At 47.0% G+C, this 18,952-nt stretch overlaps 1 protein-coding gene across 1 annotated transcript in view; it reads left to right on the top strand.

Moving 5' to 3' along the window:
• Nucleotides 1–18,652, top strand: part of ATP6AP2 (ATPase H+ transporting accessory protein 2) — a 76,342-nt gene extending 57,690 nt beyond the window's left edge. The window contains exons 8-9 of the mRNA XM_029603154.1: nucleotides 634–753; nucleotides 16,820–18,652. Coding sequence (XP_029459014.1) covers nucleotides 634–753; nucleotides 16,820–17,014 — 315 coding nt within the window. The 3' untranslated portion in view covers nucleotides 17,015–18,652. The remainder of the gene's footprint in view (nucleotides 1–633; nucleotides 754–16,819) is intronic.
• The last annotated feature ends 300 nt before the right edge of the window (nucleotides 18,653–18,952 follow it).

Raw genomic sequence — 18,952 nt, 5'->3', positions numbered from 1 at the left:
GCATGTTTGCCATGTTATAGGAAGCCTCAAAGCAGGAATGAGCAGGGACGGTTAGTCCCACCATCAAGTAGGATTGGGGTTACTATACAACCTCATGTTGTTGGGACGAGGCTGAAACCAGGATTGGCTGAGCCTCTTCTACAGACCCGAGCTCGGATGACACGTTGGCTTTGTGCATTAGATGAATCGGGTAATGAACTCAAACACTGGGGGAAATAAAAAAAAAAAAAAAAAGCAATTTTTATGCATGGGAAGGCCCTGGTTCTCTCCTTGGTGATTGTGTCTTGTGGTGAGTAGGGCACTAGATTACTGGAATCATCCTGCCCTGCTGTAATCACTTTGAAGAGCTGTCATTTTTAAGTCCTGCCCCAGCTGCAGTTCACCCTTTTTAGTGCACGGTCTTCTTTGCACTCAGAACAGTCACTTTGTTGTAGAGTGTACTAGAATCCTTGCCAGATGAAATGTTGTTAATTTGGATTGCTAAAATCTGTCGTACTTTGAGGAGTACCTGTGATCTTCATGTAGAAGTAACTCTCTAGTGTATCTTGAGTGGTCCTATGTACTTCCCCTCTCCCCCATGCTCAGTGACCGAACTGGGTTTTAGGTGAGATACTAATGTTGATCACCTCTCAGTTTGCAGATGAGATGTTCAGTATCTATGGGGGAAATGCAGTGGTGCAAGCAGTGACTGTGAAGAGCTTTGAGACTCCCCTTGTGCGGAAGTCACGTTCCATTCTTGAATCGGCACAGACTGTGAGTATGAGGGAAGTGGGTGTGGGTGTGGGGGGGAATTATTCTCAAATCAAGTAAGTGGCGTTCAGAAAGCAGTGGAGGTGGTGTGCACGCAGATGCAGCAGTACTGCCGCACAATTTTAATTATTGTGAACTGCTTTGTGTTGGTCCTCTGTACAAAGAAGGCAGTCTATAAGTATGAAATAATATAAAGAGCACATTCAAGATTTTATACCCACTTTTACTTTCCATCCTACTGATGCAGAAATGGAAACCTCATCTGTATTTTTAAATCGCCTTTTCAAAATGATTTGTCTGACATCACTGATCTGTAAAGCCCCTTAAATGCGAAGTTGTGCCTTTTTATTTAGTCTGTCATTGTGGCAGCATCCAGGGATTCAGGAGCCAGCTTTAAAAACAAAACAAAACTTTGCTACCTTAGGGGGTTATTTTCCAAGCCGCGCTATGGGCTTTTCGCATGCATTAAGGCGTTACCAAGGTTGAGAGTCCATCAAGCTAGGTTGAGAGAACATTGTACAAATCTCATCTTTGTGTGAGTTTCCTCACTCCAAGGGTCATCAAATCTTCACAAGAGAGCACTGTTCTGTTCGTGCATGTCAAAGTGGCCACTAACCCCTACACTACTACCTAAACCTCACCTCAAGTAAGTAGGTGGGCCTCCTATAGAGGTATAAATACCTAACTACTATAAGGGCCTTAGAGCTTTTCTCTCTCTCGCTCTCTCTTCCCCCTTCCCCCCCAGTGGTTGGAGGTAGCAATTGCCAGGAAGTCTTACCTATTGAAGTGGAGGAGGTTTTCCGTCTGGTGAGGAGCATGGCTTGGATCCTTTTTCGTGCCACATTCCGAGGTTCTTGGACTACTTGTGTCACCTCTCCAAGGCCGGGCTTAAAACCACCTCGGTCAGGGTCCATCTGAGTGTGGTCAGTGCTTACCATCGGGTCGCTGGCACTCCCATCTCTGTTCAGCCCATAGTGATTCACTTCATGCGGGGCCTGCTTCAATTGAAGCGTTCCCCCCCCCCCCCTTGGCCTCCTGTTCTGTCCTGGGACCTCAACATTGACTTAGCACAGCTTATGCACCCTCCTTTTGAGCCTATGCCTTCCTGCGACCTGAAATTCCTCACCTGGAAGGTCCTGCTTCTGGTGGCGATCATTTCAATTCATAGAATTAGTGAGCTTCAGGCCTTGGTTATGTACTCGCCCTTCACGCAATTCTTTCGTGATCGTGTGCTCCTGTGTACGCATCCCAAGTTCCTACCTAAGGTTGTAACTGACTTTCATATCAATCAGTCCATTGTTTTGCCCACCTTTTTTCCCGAGACCCCATTCATACCAAGGGGAACGGGCTCTGCACATGTTAGATTGCAAGAGGGCGCACAGCAGGCCACAGGCAATCAACTCAGCTCTTCATATCTTTTGATAAGATAGATTGGGAGTTGTGGTGGGAAAACAGACTCTGTCCAGTTGTCTAGCAGTCTCTCTCTTTCTGCTACGTGCAGTCGGACTTCAGCTGGGAGGTCGAGGTGAGGGCTATGGCAGTGTCGGTGGCCCACTTACAGCTGTTCCCGTTGCTGAAATCTGCCGGGCTGCGATGTGGAGTTCTCTGCATACGTTCGTGGCCCACTACTGCTTAGACAAGGATGGTTGGCAAGACAGTAGCTTCGGCTAGTCCGTCCTTCAGAATCTCTTAAAGGCTTAAACCCAACTCTCACCACCTAAGGCCCATTGGTTGAGATCAGGCTTTTCTCCCTATCTAACCAACGGCATCGCAATTATTGTTGTGCCCGTTGGCACCCGCTTTGGCGCCTGTTGGTTATGGTTGCCAGGAGAAGCCTGTAGCTTGGTATTCACCCATCTGTGAGGACTACCATCCTGCTGGTCCTAGGAGAAAGTGCAGTTGCTAGGAAACCTGCCCGCCACCCTGTGGAGTTGTTCTCCTGCATCTTGTTTTGTTTTTTTCACTCTTGAATTCTGTTACGAGACTGAAAGGGGGGGACCCCGCATGAACGTGCAGATAGTGGCATGCTGGGCATGCTCAATGTGCCAGTTAAAGATCTAGAAACTTTGACAAAAGTTTTCCGTGCCGGGCTCCATCTGATGATGTCGCACATCTGTGAGGACTAACATCCTGCAGTCCTAAGAGAACACCTGTTACAGGTAAGCAACTGTGCTTTACACCAAGCCCTAAAACACCAATGCACCTCCTACTAGGAAAATGGAACAAGCCAAGCTTCTATAGATACCTACAGAAAAACTACAGGCTAGCAAAATTCCTCACCTCACATGCAGAATGTAGTCAAACCCTCACCAAATACAGAATAAAGACATCATAAGGTATAAATAGAAATATGTAGACAAACTGTACTGTAAACTGCAAGAAGCCTGACTTTGTGTGCAGTGCAACAATAAACATCCATATAAAACATCATAATAGTAAAACTATACTCCTAAACAGAATAAATATTTCAAAACAGCTGATGAAAAGAATATCCAATAATTTAAAAATAATTTAAAAATTTTAAAAATGTTTCCCAAAACATCAATAAAATATTACAAAACCACAGATGCATCAAATAATACACAATAAGGATTTTTAAAAAATACCCTGTTCTCCATACCAGGGAATTTGATTTCCAGTCATCCTGAGATTGTCATGGATTAGTTGGAGGAGAGAGTGGAGGATGCACAAACTTTCTTCTTTCTCTCACATGCACTCTCCAACACACAGACACACACACACACACCACACCAGAATGTGCAGACAGAAACAGCCACCTCCTCAGACCCATGCAGAATCTCTCTCACACACACACACACCTCTCAGAATGTGCATGATGCAGCCAGCAGCAGTAGCTTCCTGTCTTTGGGCATGCAAGCCTGGCTGATAGCAGCAGCCTCATTCCTTACATGGTCCAACTAATGCAAATGTCCCGTCCATGCAGCACAACCCTCAGCAGCAGCCTCGATCCTTGACTCAGCACGGCCCACAGCAACCTCATTCCACCCGTGGGCCCAGCCAATAGCAAAAGCCCCTTTCAACTGCATGGTACCTTTGTCAGTAGGGAGAAAGGGACCCAGTGGAGCACAAGTGACCTTGACTCGAAAGCAGCGCAGCAATAATGGACAATGCGGGCAGGATTAGTCTGAGATTCTAAAAAAAAAATATAGCTGTGGCTGAGACTCTGGCACAGGCTCCATGTGCCCATGGCTAATGATGCCCCTGCTAGAGGAACACTTCATTGTGCCTGAAAGTGTTAGAGTGAACTCTGTGCTACAATGAATATTCTCTGGACACACAGGCACACATTAGAAATGTTTTACACTTAAGTTTTTGTTCAGCATTTTTTTGGCCTGGTAGTTCTTCCTTTCTTCTTCCAGCTTGGTCAGAACCAGGGCTAGGAATCCTGCCCTTTGATCCTCCATTCTAATTAAATCCCCCTCAGTGGTTCTGAGGCCAGGAGCCATGCACCAGGTCTCCTTCCAGAACTATGTATCCTAGGCTCTAAATCTGACTACCAGCACTGGCTGATGACCTACCCAGCCCTAGTTGATCTGAGCTAGAGCCCATAATGTTGACTTTTGGCTCCAGCACTGATTCTCTGCACTGCTCACTAACAGTTAGAGCCCAGAATGTGAGCTCACAGCTCCAGGTTCAAGTGTAACCTTGGGTCAGCTCTGCTCTGTGCTGTTCTAAAAATGACTAAATTGTGTGTTCGCTTACCCAGGCAATTTCTCACAAACTGAAACTAATCAAAGTGACTCATTACCTTAATGAACACATTTAAGCATTCAGTTACACATTACTGTGCATTAATTACAGACCATTAATGTGAACACACAAGAGCTGAGTATTAACAGAGGAACTGAAAGAAACATTAGATAAGGACAAAAACCATACTAGTTCTAGCTGCTCATTCAGCCCTGTTGGTGAAATAAAGCAAAGCCTGTTAATGCAGCACTACTCTTGTCTGCTTTCCCCAGCACTGGGATCTATTCCCCCATCCTTCTGCTTACGCTCACCAGCAGAGCACCTGCCTACATTCAAAGCTCCTGACCCGAAGAGCACTTGGAGTATTCCCTGCACAGACAAATGAGTACATCCATGATAAAAGCTGAAGAGCAATCTCTGCTTCCATCCACGGTGTGCGGGAGCCATAGGGGGACAGATTTTCTGTGGCTGTATTCAGAACCATTTTTACTGCACATGGTCCATGTACAGCATTTGCCAAATTTTGAGTTAAATTTCTTGATAAGCCCCTCTCACCCCCCACCCCCCTCCCCAACTTCAGAGGCAGGGTTAGTGTAAAATACCCCAGTTCTTATAGATCAGACTTTTTACTCATGAGCCCAGTGAACTAAGGGATGTCTTGTAGCAATTTTCTCTCAAGGATTTTGTGTTTGTGTGAAGTTTGTAAAAGCATGTCTCACTATACAAGAAAGATATACATGTGATTTTAATCTGACAGGTTCTTAGAAACATAGAAATGACAGCAGAAAAGGACCAAATGGTCCATCCATTCTTCCCAATAAGCTGTGCCATCCTAGGTTACCCCATGCATACCTGTTTCCCAGATTATAAAAGTCAGGACCCTCATTGGTTGCTGTTTGAATCCATTTCCCCCGTGCTTATCAGTTTCCCACACTAGCCCTTGTCGATTGCTATTGAATCCAATTCCCCGTTATGCCTTGCCATTAAAGCAGAGAGGAATGTTTTGAGTTGCATCAAAGTATCAGTCTTGTTGGTTAAGGGTAGTAACCGCTGCATCAGCAAGTAACTCCCATACTTGTTTCCCCAGACCGTAAAAGTCGGGGCTCTCTGTTGCTAAACAAATCAAATTCCCCTTTCCCGCCTGCTGTTGAAGCAGAGAGCAATGATGGAGTTGCATCAACAGTATCAAGGCTTATTGGCTAAGGGTAGTATCCACCACACCATCAAGTTACTCCATGCATTCTTTTCTTCATTTCCATCCTCTAGCCTTTAGGGATCCACAGTGTTTATCCTATGCCCTTTTGAATTCTTTTAATGTTTTGGTTTTCACCACCTTCTCCGGAAGGGCATTCCATCACGAACTGCTACACAAGACTATCTTTAAGGCTTCAGAATACAGTGATGTATTTCAAGCCAGTGGTTTTCTATCCTACTGAGTCTTATTCCCAAAATAGGGTTTGTACATTTACATATGAGGTAAAAAAAAAAAACCAAATCAAACTAAGGCCCAAACCAATATTCCCTGTATGTACTTGGATCAGTCAAGACTCCTGGGTTTTGCCTCCCCACCAGCAGATGGAGACAGAGAAGTTTTGACTGACCCTGTGCTATACCCTCAGGTGCCATCTACAGTCTCAGTATTTCTCTGTCTCCAGCAGATGGAGGTGCAAAGCCTACATTCTGTGAAAAAAATTAGGGATTTACAATTAAAAAAAAAAAAAGAGAGAAGTAGTAGTAAGGGAAGCAATAAAGAGCCTTTGAGCCTCCCGGGGGATTGGCAGGTCCTGAGGGGACCATCCCCCCTGGTAGTTGAGGCAACTGAAGTTCGGTGTCGAGGACCCCTTCTATCTGCTCCTACTTCCAGAGCTTGGGGTGATACCGGGGAGCCCGGATCACTCACCCCAGGAGCTGCAGGACCCGTGCAGAGTTTGTCAGGTTTGACAAGAAAAAGAAAAAAAAATTTGGAGTGGCACTAAGGCCGTTGTTTGGTGCTGTGCAAGTGAGCCTCTGTTCTCTCCTGCAGGGGTGGGGGCTGGAATCGGTGGCCGCATTTTCTCCGGGGGTGTTTCTTCCGACATTACCCGTCGATGCCGTGTGGTACGGCCTGTCGAGCCTGCGGAGACGTGCAAGTCTCCCGTGATGGTCTATGTTCCGCCTGCCTTCCCAGGGGGAAAGGCACATCCGAAGCTGCTGGGGAAGGCGTTTTGAAGGCGCGCCGTGATCAAGGCAGGCTCAGGCGGCCGCAACTATCTTCCACAGATCTGTTCCCGCTTAGCGAGAGAACGGATGCCATTTTGGACTCAATTCGCACGGCGGCACAGACCACGGTGGAGAGGGGAAATCCCCCTCCGCCTTTATCTCCTCAGCAGGCGGCCTCAGAGAGGGGCAGAACAAGCAGGGTGGCTATAGGCACGGCAGAGGAGAGCCCTGAGGGGGCTTCAGACTCCTCTTCATTCTCCTTCTCCTCTGAATTTATTATGTTGCTGCATAAAGCATTCAAGGCAAGAAAAGCAGCCAAGAGGCATGGTTTGATTCCTGGGACAAGAGTCCTAAGCTGTATAGGGCCCCAGAGGAGGAGGGGGCAACAAGAAATAAGTGCCCACTGCGATCCACGGCATCCTGACCACTGGAAATTTCCTCCTCGGAGGCTTCCGATCTAGAGTATAGGGATCTGGGGGACAAGCCTCTACCAAGGGCGGACCAGGATGATGACCAGACCCATGCTACCAGGGCATGGCCCCCCAATTCTTGAAGGGGATGACCCAAGGTGGTTCGTCTGTTCCGGAGGATGAGTTGGGCCCACTTATCCCCACGGTTTTGGAGGAATTGGTAATTGATGCCCCTCTGGAGGACTCCAGGATAGGATGTATGGACCCTATCCTGGTCATGTTGGGTCTTTGTGGTCCATCCCGGTCCTTCCCATTCCATATTTCAGTTACGGACTTGTTTCGTGAATGGGACACCCCGGATTTGGGGCTGAAAAGTCAGTAAAGCGATGAATAAGCTGTATCCTTTACCGGAAGAAGCCCTGGACCTTCTTCGTGACCCCCAAAGTGGATGCGGCGGTGTCTGCGGTCACTAAGAAAGCCACCATTCCAGTGACAGGAGCAGCAGCCCTTAGGGATCTTCAGGATAGTAAGCTCGAAATCCAACTCAAGAAGATTTTTGAGGTCTCTGCGCTGGGAGTGCGGGCTGCCATGTACAGTAGTTTCGCCTTGCGGGCAGGACTTCACTGGGTTCAGCTCCTACAGAATAACACAGGGGAGGAGGCTGTGCAAGCAGGGCACTTGGAAGCTGCGGTAGCTTACAGTGCAGATGCCCTTTATGATTTGCTCCGCACCTCAGCCAGGTCCATGATTTCGGCGGTTTCAGCCCGTAGACTGCTCTGGATGAGAAACTGGTCTGCAGATGTCTCCTCCAAAGCTCAGCTGGGCTCTTTGCCTTTCAAAGGCAAACTGCTGTTCGGTAAAGATTTGGAAGACATGATTCAATCACTGGGGGGAGAACAAGGTTCATCGCCTGCCTGAGGACAGACCCAAGACAGAGGTTCCTTTCCTCCTCGATCTCTATTCTGAGGGTCTCGGAGGTTGCGCTTTTCCACGTCATTGGGCTCGTCATCCAGACAGAGCTCGGTTAGGCAACAATCCTGGTCCCAGTCCTTTCGGGGGCATCATTTCGGTAAGACTGGAGCTCTCCAGTCTGTGGGGGGGAACAAAATCTTCTCAATGAAATGAGGCTGGTCCACTCCTCTGTTCCTATTGTAGGAAGCAGGTTGTCTCAGTTTACGAGGAGTGGGCCAAACTCACGTTGGACCAGAGGGTCCTCAATGTGATAAGACAAGGTTACGCTTTAGATTTTGCACGGCACCTTCACAACTGTTTTCTCCCAGGACAAGCAGGATGGTAGTCCTCACATGTGGGTGATGTCACTGGACGGAGCCCTATTATGGTAAACTTTTCTGTCAAAGTTTCTAGAACTTTTGACTGGCACACTGAGCATGCCCAGCATGCCATAATCCCTCTTTTTTTTTCCACGCTGCAGTTTGCCTTGCAGTTAGGAACCTGAGAATTTTCTCACAACTTTTCCTCATGGAAAAACTTGAAGTTTTCTTCACAAAAAGTTCCTTCATAGGGGTCTCCCATTGCAACATCATTTTCCTCGACACTCTGTGAGTAATTTCCATCGTTTTCGGTCGGTTCTGGCTACCTTACCATTGGTTCCCATAGGCCACCGACTGTTTTCGTGGCTCTTTTTTCCAACATGGCTATGGGCTTTAGAAAATGCCTATAGTGTCCGCGTACGATGTCAATTACAGACCCACATGATGTTCATGTGTTGTGCCTCGGCTCAACACACGATGTTCGTCGATGCCCAAGCTGTGCTCAAATGACCCCAAAGGACAGGTGTGCCCGACTGGACAAGATGGAGTCCATTTTCAAAATAAAGTTAAATCCATTGACATCCACCCAGTCATCACCAGCAGGAACATTGACAAAGTCCATCGACAAACCTCACCAGGAGCAGCAAGGCAGCGGGGACCATCCGTCACCGACGACATCTAGGACATCGGCATCTTTCTCGGTACTGGAGAAAGACCGGGCCGAGCACCGAGGGGAAACAGTCACCGGCACCGACGCGAGTCTACTCTCAGTGCTGGCACAGACACCGCATCGGCTTCTCGACCACCTGGACACATTCATCGTTGCCCTTCCGACCCAGCCTGGGCCACTGGTACCGAAATGACCTGAGTCTCCGAAACCCCCTGATACCCATTCCGGGATCCTCTGAAGACTAGGGCACGGACTCCAGTCCTCTTCCAGCGCCGCTTCCACCAATGCTGGAACCGGTTCCTGGTCCGCCGGGGCTCTCGGGATTGAGACGCCCACGATTCCCTTCAATGCTGCTGAAGTCTTCGGTGCCGCCGCATCCTCCATTGAGGGATCCCTTGATGCCAACACGTCCAGGAGTACCAGGATTTTTCCCTCCCTCGGGATCTCAACCAGAGATCCTGTATGACCCATGGGAGGATGTTGACACCGACACGTCTACGGAGGACATACTATCAGAACCATCTCCTCCAGAAGAAAGGAGACGGTCTCCCCCAGAAGACCTCTCCTTTGCTAATCTTAAAAAGGAAAATGTCAGTCAATCCCTTTTGACCTCATCACAGAAGAAGATACATGTCATAAAACATTGGAAGTCCTCCAATTTGTTGATGCTCCCAAAGAAATTATGGCTATTCCCATCCACGAGGTACTCTTGGATCTCCAGCATCATCTATGGGAGCACCCTTGCACTGTCTCACCAGTAAATAGGAAAACAGATGCAACGTATCTTGTCCAGCATACTCCAGGATTCCAAAAGCCACAACTACCCCACCAATCAGTGGTAGTTGAATCTGCACAGAAAAAGGCCAGGAGATTGCGCCCTCACTCTTCATCTCCCCCTGGAAAAGACAAAAAATTCCTGGATATTTTAGGTCAAAAAATCTTTCAAGGATCTATGCTAGTGTCACGCATAGCTGCATATCAACTAATATATGACACAATATCAGCGGAATCTCTGGAAGCAAGTACAGGGAATAGCTGATACTCTTTCCCCAACAACAACAACAAATAACCTCAACGCCATACTACAGAAAGGCCTTGAGGCTGGAAAGCATGCTTACGATTCCTTTGAAACTGCATCTCGCTTATCAGCAGTGGGAATCCGTACCAGAAGGTGGGCTTGGCTTAAGGCATCTGATTTGAGAACTGAAGTCCAAGACAAGCTTGCTGATCTGCCTTGGACCGGAGAAAATCTATTCGGTGACAAGATACAGGACACAGTGGCTCAACTGAAAGACCATCACGAGACCCTGTGTCAGCTGTCCACGGTTACTACGGAGGCTCCCTCCACTGCAAGAAGGACCACGAGAATGGACCCCCAGAAGACAGTTTTAACGCTCATGCAAGTATTATCCACCTACATTCCGCGTGAGACCAACCAAACCACCTCAGAGAGGACATCCACAACAGCCCGAACCATCCAGGCCTCAACCAGCACCGCAAACAGGCCAAGCCTCTGGATTTTGAAATCTATCCAGAGAACAGCAGCCACTCCACAAATCCAAAACCAGACTTGCCAGTAGGAGGTTGAATTCACCACTTCATAACCAACTGGCTCAGCATTACCACAGACCAATGGATTATATCCATCATAACACAGGGATACCATCTAAACTTACTCATGGTACCACCGGATTCACCACCCAATCCACTGTGGATGCAAAAAGATCATACAACCCTTCTAGAATCAGAACTGTCAACCCTTCTGAGCGCCAGGGCTGTGGAAGCTATTCCTTGGGCACAGCAGGGCAGAGGGTTCTACTCCCACTATTTTCTCATTCCAAAGAATTCAGGCGGTCTCTGCCCCATCCTAGACCTCCGCAATCTCAACAAATTTCTACAGAGAAAACTTCAGGATGGAGTCTTGGGCACCATGCTTCCCCTTCTGCGAACAGGAGATTGGCTCTGTTCTCTGGATCTTCAGGACGCTTACGCTCACATTCCAATATTCCCACATCACCACAAATACCTGCGTTTCATAGTGGGACATCAACATTATCAGTACCGGGTTCTGCCTTTCGGATTTGCCTCGGCACCCCGTGTATTTACAAAGTGCCTAGCAGTGGCTGCAGCCCAACTATGAAAGAACAGCATACACGTGTTTCCTTACCTGGACAACTGGCTGATCAATAGCCATTCCAAGCAAGGGGCTCTCGACTCTCTCATGCTCACTATCAATCTGCTACACTCTTTGGGATTTCTCATCAACTACCAAAAATCCCACCTAACTCCATCTCACCTCCTTACTTTCATCAGAGCAGATTTGGACATCACAGTTGCAAAGCCCTTCCTGCCCAACTACCACACAGTCACACTCTCCAAGCTAGCTTCGTCTCTGCGCACAAAAATAATAGCCTCAGCCCGTCAATTCCTAACGTTGCTGGGCCACATGGCTTCCACGGTCCATGTCACTCCTATGGCCAGGTTGGCCATGAGAATAACTCAATGGACTTTGAAATCTCAGTGGCTCCAAGCCACTCAACCGCTTTCATCCCAGATTCAAGTAACCCACCAGCTAAGTTTATCGCTTCTCTGGTGGACACACAAAGCCAACTTGCTAACAAGTCTACCCTTCCAGCAACCAGTTCCGCAAGTAACTTTAACCACAGACGCATCCAACTTGGGTTGGGGAGCTCATGTGAACAATCTTCAAACTCAAGGTACTTGGATACAGCTCGAAGCAACATTTCAGATCAACTTCCTAGAGCTTCGAGCTGTACGTTTTATGCTCTATATGCGTTCAAGGACTGCCTTTCCAACAAGACTGTTCTCATTCAAACAGACAACATAGTTGCAATGTGGTACTTAAACAAGCAGGGTGGAACACACTCTTATCTCCTCTGCCAAGAAGCTGCGCAGATCTGGGCCTGGGCCCTTGCACACTCCATGCATCTCCGGGCCACTTATCTGGCAGGCATACAGAACATAGTAGCAGATTGCCTCAGTCGACAGTTCCATCCCCACGAGTGGTCACTGGATCCTGTGGTAACGACCAGAATCTTCCAACGCTGGGGTCAACCAACAATAGACCTCTTTGCATCCGAACCGAATCACAAAGTGGACAGATTCTCCTCCCTGCACAAGCATCATAAGTTAGCCATGGATGCCTTCGCTCGCCTCTGGAACACAGGCCTCCTATACGCGTATCCCCCAATACCGCTGATAGCCAAAACTCTTGTGAAGCTACAACAGGACAAAGGGTCAATGATACTCATAGCCTCGTATTGGCCTCGACAAGTATGGTTTCCCAAGCTTCTCGACCTCTTGATCAGAGAACTCATTCTCCTGGGCACAGTGCCCACTCTCATAACCACCAAGGCATGTTACGCCATCCGAACCTTCAGACCCTATCCCTCACAGCCTGGCTATTGAAAGCTTGATCCTGCAACCGCTCAACCTTTCAACTGATGTCTCTCAAGTGCTTGTAGCCTCACGAAAGCCTTCCACACGAAGATCCTATCATTGTAAGTGGAATAGATTTACTATATGGTGCACGCAAAAAGGTATCGACCCCTTTTCCTTCCCCACTCCATCTCTATTAGACTATCTCTGGCACCTTTCGGACTCTGGTCTCCAAACTACTTCGGTGAGGGTACACCTGAGTGCCATCTCAGCGTACCACAAGGTAGTTGGGGATGCCCCGGTAACAGCGCAACCCCTTGTGAGTAGGTTTGAGGGGCCTATTACAACTTAAGTCCCCTCTATGGCCACCAGTCACGGAATGGGACCTAAATGTAGGTCTTACAAGATCATGCACTCCCCTTTTCAGCCTTTGCACTCCTGCAATGTTAAATTTCTTACATGGAAAGTTCTCTTCCTAGTAGCCATTACATCTACTCAAAGGGTTAGTAAGTTACAAGTACTTGTCACTTACTCACCCTATACAAGGTTCCTGCATGACCAAGTGATCCTCCGTACTCACCCTAAATTCCTTCCCAAGGTGGTTACTGACTTTCACTTAAATTAGTCTATAGTCTTGCCCACATTTTTCCCAAGGCCTCACTCTCACCAAGGTGAGAGGGTTTTACACACCTTGGACTGTAAACGTGCCCTTGCATTTTACCTAGACTGCACTGCAGTCCATAGGAAATCCACCCAACTCTTTGTTTCATTCGATAAAAACAAACCGGGATTTGCAGTGGGCAAACAAGCTCTCTCCAATTGGCTAGCAGACTGTATTGAATTCTGCTATGACAAAGCAGGCCTTCCTCTCCAGGGACGAGTGAAGGTGCACTCAGTGAGAGCCATGGCAACCTCAGCACACTATCGTTCAGTACCGATTGCCAAGATCTGTAAAGCTGCAACATGGAGCTCTCTTCACACATTTGCAGCACATTACTGCCTGGACAAGGAAGGACGTCAAGACTCTGCCTTTGGCCAATCCGTCTTGAAGAACTTATTTCCAGTATAATCCCAACTCCTTCCACATCCAATCTGCTGTGATTTTCAGGCTGCCTCATTTTTCCCAACAGTACACCACTTGTTCATGTTGCACAAGTTGTACACTGTTGGTCCTCACAAATATGAGTCAGTCTGTAGCTTGCTAATCACCCACATGTGAGGACTACCATCCTGCTTGTCCTGGGAGAAAGCAGAGTTGCTTACCTGTAACAGGTGTTCTCCCAGGACAGCAGGATGTAGTCCTCACGAAACCCACCACCACCCCGCGGAGTTGAGTCCTAAACGTTTAATTTTATTTTTTTCACTCGCACCTATTGCCACAAACGAGACTGAAGGGAGACCCCTATGGCTACAGGGATTATAGCATGCTCAGTGTGCCAGTTAAAAGTTCTAGGAACTTTGACAGAAAAGTTTTCTGTGATAGGGCGCTGTCCAGTGACGTCACCCACATGCGAGGACTACATCCTGCTGTCCTGGGAGAACACCTGTTACAGGTAAGCAACTCTGCTTTCTTGTGTCCCCATGTTCCTATGCACAAAAGCATCAGGTGGTGTGAGACACTACAACGCCTACTCGATCTCTGAGCCATTGTACCAGTTACTCCGGCGGAACAGCGGAGGGGCAGTTATTCAATCTACTTTGTGGTACCCAAGAAAGAAGGCACGTTCCGACCCATTCTGGAATTGAAAAAGGTCAATCGCTGTCTTCGGGTTCCGAAGTTTCGCATGGAGACCCTGAGGGCGGTCATGGTATTGGTGCACAAGGGGGAGAGTTTCTAGCATCCCTGGATTTAACCGAAGCGTATTTGCACATCGGGATCCGAGCTGACCATCAGAAATTCCTGAGGCTCAGCTGTTGATAGCCTGTGCGGAACAACATCTCGGGGGCATTGCGGCTTCACGTCGCGGGGGTCGACAATGTTCAAGCGGATTTCCTCAGTCGCAACCATCTCGATCCAAGGGAGTGGGAACTCTCCGAGGAGGCATTCCATCTCATATGTGACAGGTGGTCCACACAGAGTGTGGACTTGATGGCAACGTTTCGAAACACCAAAGCCCCATGCTTCTTCAGTCGACGTCAGGAACTGGGGGCGGAAGGAGTGGATGCCCTGGTTCTTTTGGCAAACGAACGTCCTGCTGTATGTGTTTCCGCCCTGGCCTCTGATAGGCAAGGTTCTATGGTGCATAGAGGCTCATTCAGAGGTGATCCTGGTAGCCCCGGAATGGCCGAGACATCCATGGTTCGTGGAGCTAGTCAACCTAACAGTGGACGGACCCCTGAGGTTTCGGGACCTCCCAAACCTTCTGTGTCAGGGGCCCGTTTGTTTGGAAGAGGCAGATCGCTTTTGTCTAGCATCCTGGCTTTTGAGAGGTGCTGGCTAAAGGATAAGGTATATTCAGACGCAGTGGTAGCTACCTTTTTGCGGTCAAGGAAACCTCTACCTCCCTGGCTTATGTCAGGGTGTGGAGAGTTTGAGTTTTGGTGTATGGAGCGCGAGGTGGTTCCTGCTCGTGCATTGGTGTCTGATATCTTGTCCTTCCTACAGGCTGGCTTGGCTAAAGGCTTAGCGTGCAGTTCTCTAAAGGTGCAGGTGGCGGCCCTCTGTTTCCGTGGTAAAATACGAGGTGCAGCCTTATCTGCGTATCTGGTACGAAATCCTTGTCCATCGTGGAGCCTAAATTTGGTTCTCAAAGCTCTGTGTGTGTGGCGCCATTTGAGCCTCTAAAGAGGGTGACGCTCAAAGATCTATTAAAGATGGTTTTTCTTGTGGCTATTTCCTCAGCTCGCCGGGTGTCGGAACCTCCTGTAGAGAGCCCTTTTTGAGGATTATGGATACAGGAGTCTCCTTGTGGACTGTGCCTTCCTTTCTCCCAAAGGTTGTCCTCCTTTCATTTGAATCAGTTGGTAGAACTCCCATCCTTTCCGGATTTGGACCGCTCTGATCCCCAGTCTAGAAATCTGAGGAAACCTGATGTGCATAAAGTGCTATTGAGTTATCTGGAGGAATAGAATAGCTTCTGTATGTCGGACCATCTCTTTGTGCTGTGGAGTGGCCCCAAAAAAGGGCATAAGGCTTCTAGGGCGACGATTGCTCACTGGTTGAAAGAGGCTGTTGGATCGGCGTACCTGATTCATGGCCAGCCGCTTCCAGTCGGACTTCGCGCACATTCTACCCGTTCGCAGGCAACTTCGTGGGCAGAGTGTCAGCAAGTTTCGCCGCAAGAAATTTGTAGGGTGGCTACTTGGAAATCTTTGCACACCTTTGCTAGGTATCATCAGTTGGATGTCCAGGCCCCAGGCTCTGGTGCTATAGGTAAAGGTGTGATCCGAGCGGGACTCTCAGGGTCCCACCCAGTGTAGGAAAGCTCTGTACATCCCAGGAGTCTGGACTGATCCGGGTATGTACAGGGAAAGGAAAATTGGTTCTTACCTGCTAATTTTCATTCCTGTAATACCACGGATCAGTCCAGAGCCCCGCCCTTTTCAGTATGAGATAACGGAGAGTCCACTCATTCAGTTCTTCTTTATATTCTGCAGACTATTTAAAAAAGTTCTCATTGTTCAAAGTTTTCAGTTTTCCTGGATTCTGCTCCTTCTTGGGGTTAGTGACCAGGTAGTGGGTGCGAATTAAGGTTGTTATCAATTATGATGGTTTTATAAATGTTCTGCTTGGATACAGTGTAATACTGACAGACTGTAGGTGGCACCTGAGGGTATAGGGCAGAGTCAGTCAAAACTTAGTCTGGACTGATCCGTGGTACTACAGGAACGAAAATTAGCAGGTAAGAACCAATTTTCCTTTATCAGCTCTTGGATATCTGGGTGTGTTTAAAATCGTTCTGAACATTAACCACAATGAAAGGCTGGAAGTAGCGAATGTGTTCCACAGAGGAAGCACCTCTCTGCATTGTCCAGGCCTGCATTATCTCCCTGCTAGTTTTCATTATTGGGGTCTTTTTAGCACCCCTAATATAATTGTTTGTTCCATCCTTTCTCTGTAATTTTGCTGAACTGCCTCTCCTTCCCCACACCCTCTTTATCTCCGTGTTTCTTATAATCCATTTTTCATTTCCTCAATTGCTGATCTCTCCGCTCTAAAATATTTGAAACTGGACCGTTGATTGAGCAACACATATTCCACATCAGTCTCTTAAAATTATCTATCACACAGTCAGGTACCATGAATGGATAAATATTTGAGGCCTAAACACACTTGTATTGATATCCTGCTCTGTGCTCTTGATGCATTAAAGGGATCCATTCTGAGAGAGTGATGTGTACACATCTTGAGCATGGGATTTACACATTGAATGTTTTTTCTTGTCTTTCTTTCCATGCCCAATGGGTAGAGTACCTCAGGCAACCTGTATAACCTGGCATACCAGTACAACTTCAACTATGCTGTGGTCTTCAATATCATTCTCTGGCTCATGATTGGCCTGGCCATCGCAGTGATTGTCATCTCCTACACCCTCTGGAACATGGATCCTGGCTATGACAGCATCATCTATAGGATGACCAACCAGAAGATCAGAATGGATTAAACAGAATCCCAAACTTAGCCACCTGGGGCCTAGTTGAGATTTGTGCTTTACCCCTATGTCACCCATGTACAGAAGTTTCAGGTTCTGCTGAAGTCCAAATGGTTAAATGAGGTAGTTGGGGCTTTTCCTGTGTATAATGTCCCTTGCTTTGGGTGATGCACTTACAGAAATAAGGTCTGTGCCTGGCCCATTGTGGTTTGAGAATGAAGATGCATGAATTTTTTCTGATGCCCCTTCCACCACCTCCCTCAACCATGGTGATGCCACGCCCATGCCTTCCAGCTGGCACATTGTCCCTCAAGCGACACTTTGGTGACGGTTGGAGGTCCCAAGCTTCATGCTTTTTAACCCTGCCTCCCACCCTCTACTTCTTCCTCCCTCCCTGGGGTTTGACTCATTCAACAGTCATAATTCCACAGCTTTGGTACCATATATCAACTGGGCCCTATCTACCATTCCTGGTTTTTACAGTGAAGTAATTACTATTAATTATATAATAAGAATAGGCCAGGATAGACAACTACACTCCTGGAGTGCCACAAATAGGTCTGTTCAGGATATCCCAAGTAAATTTGCATAACTGCCTCCATTGTATAAAAAATATCTCATGCATATTCACTGGGGCTATCCTGAAAACCTGTCCCTAGCAGCCCAGGACTGGAACTGCCTATCCTGAAATAGACTTTGTTACAGCAGTTTGAACTTCTCTGGCCCTGATGTGTAACTTCAGCTATAGGATATGAATCTTCCATTTTTTCCTAAGTTTAATTTTGGAGCTATCCTAGACCAGTGGTACTCAGAGCCATTCTCAAGGGAGGGTCCTGCCCCAGCTAATCTGGTTTCCAGGACATCCTTAATGAATATGCATGAAAAAACATTTGCATAATTAATCTGGTTATTAAACACTGCATGTAAATATCTCATGCATATTCACTAAGGATTTACCAGTTGGTGCACTAGTATGGTAGACCTCCTCCTCTGTCTGCACAACATACAATACATGGTAATAATGCACTGAAAAGAATGGGAAAGGTACATAGCTACGAGGAATCGGCTTTGTGCTGTGATTATTTACATTTCTTTACAAATATCTTCTATTATAGAGTGGTTAAAAAATGTTGGGCTGTTGTGTTGTACATTTTTTTTTAAATCAGATGTGTAAAAATGTCTTTCAAAATGTGTAAATATCTACTGTTTAATGGTTACTCAATGGGCAGATGAACGTTGAACATTTCATTCACAAAAAGTTATTTAGAAAAATCAGCTTCACTGTGTTCACTGCTGGCAAAGATTTTTGTTTGTTTGCAAATTTGAAGAGCAAGTGAGCTCGGTTAAGACATGAGAGCTTGGCTGCTTTCCCATTTTCCGAGGTGTCTGGACATAGCACAAGGTGCTCTTGGAGTTGGCGTCCAAGGTAAGCACTGAGCTGTGGAATCAGCAGAGCACGTGGAGTGATCTCCCTCCTGGTGGTGTCCATTCTCTCCCTTCCGACTGGCTTGTTAGCTATAGTAATGATTCATTGTACAGATCTGAAGGAAATCTCCCTTGGTTTTTTTTTTTGTTGGTGAAAGTGGACCAGTGATCGTATAATTAATCCAATTTAAAAACAAAACAATAAAGAGATTGGAATTCTAAATATTTTTGTGTGTGTGCAGTATCAAAATACATTTGTTTACAATTAACCACTTTAGTGCATATACTAATCCTGGAGGAATTCTGTGCAAAAATGAGAAATTCTGTATCTTTAAGTAGCAATTTAAAATGCAATATGGAAAATTTATCCAATGACAGTTATATTGTGTTATTTTGACTAATATTCAGGCTGATGCAGAAAGGTGTGTTCTGGCTAATGCTCAGCATTGCCTGCAATTCAACTCTCTTTTTGTGATCATAAACTTCACTGCTGATGCAGCAAGAAGTTTTATGCTCACAAACTAA

This window comes from Rhinatrema bivittatum, chromosome 5, assembly GCF_901001135.1.
Source record: "Rhinatrema bivittatum chromosome 5, aRhiBiv1.1, whole genome shotgun sequence".
Lineage (NCBI taxonomy): Eukaryota > Metazoa > Chordata > Amphibia > Gymnophiona > Rhinatrematidae > Rhinatrema > Rhinatrema bivittatum.
The sequence above is the reverse complement of the archived record's forward strand: the minus strand, read 5'-3'. Positions and strand labels throughout refer to the sequence as shown.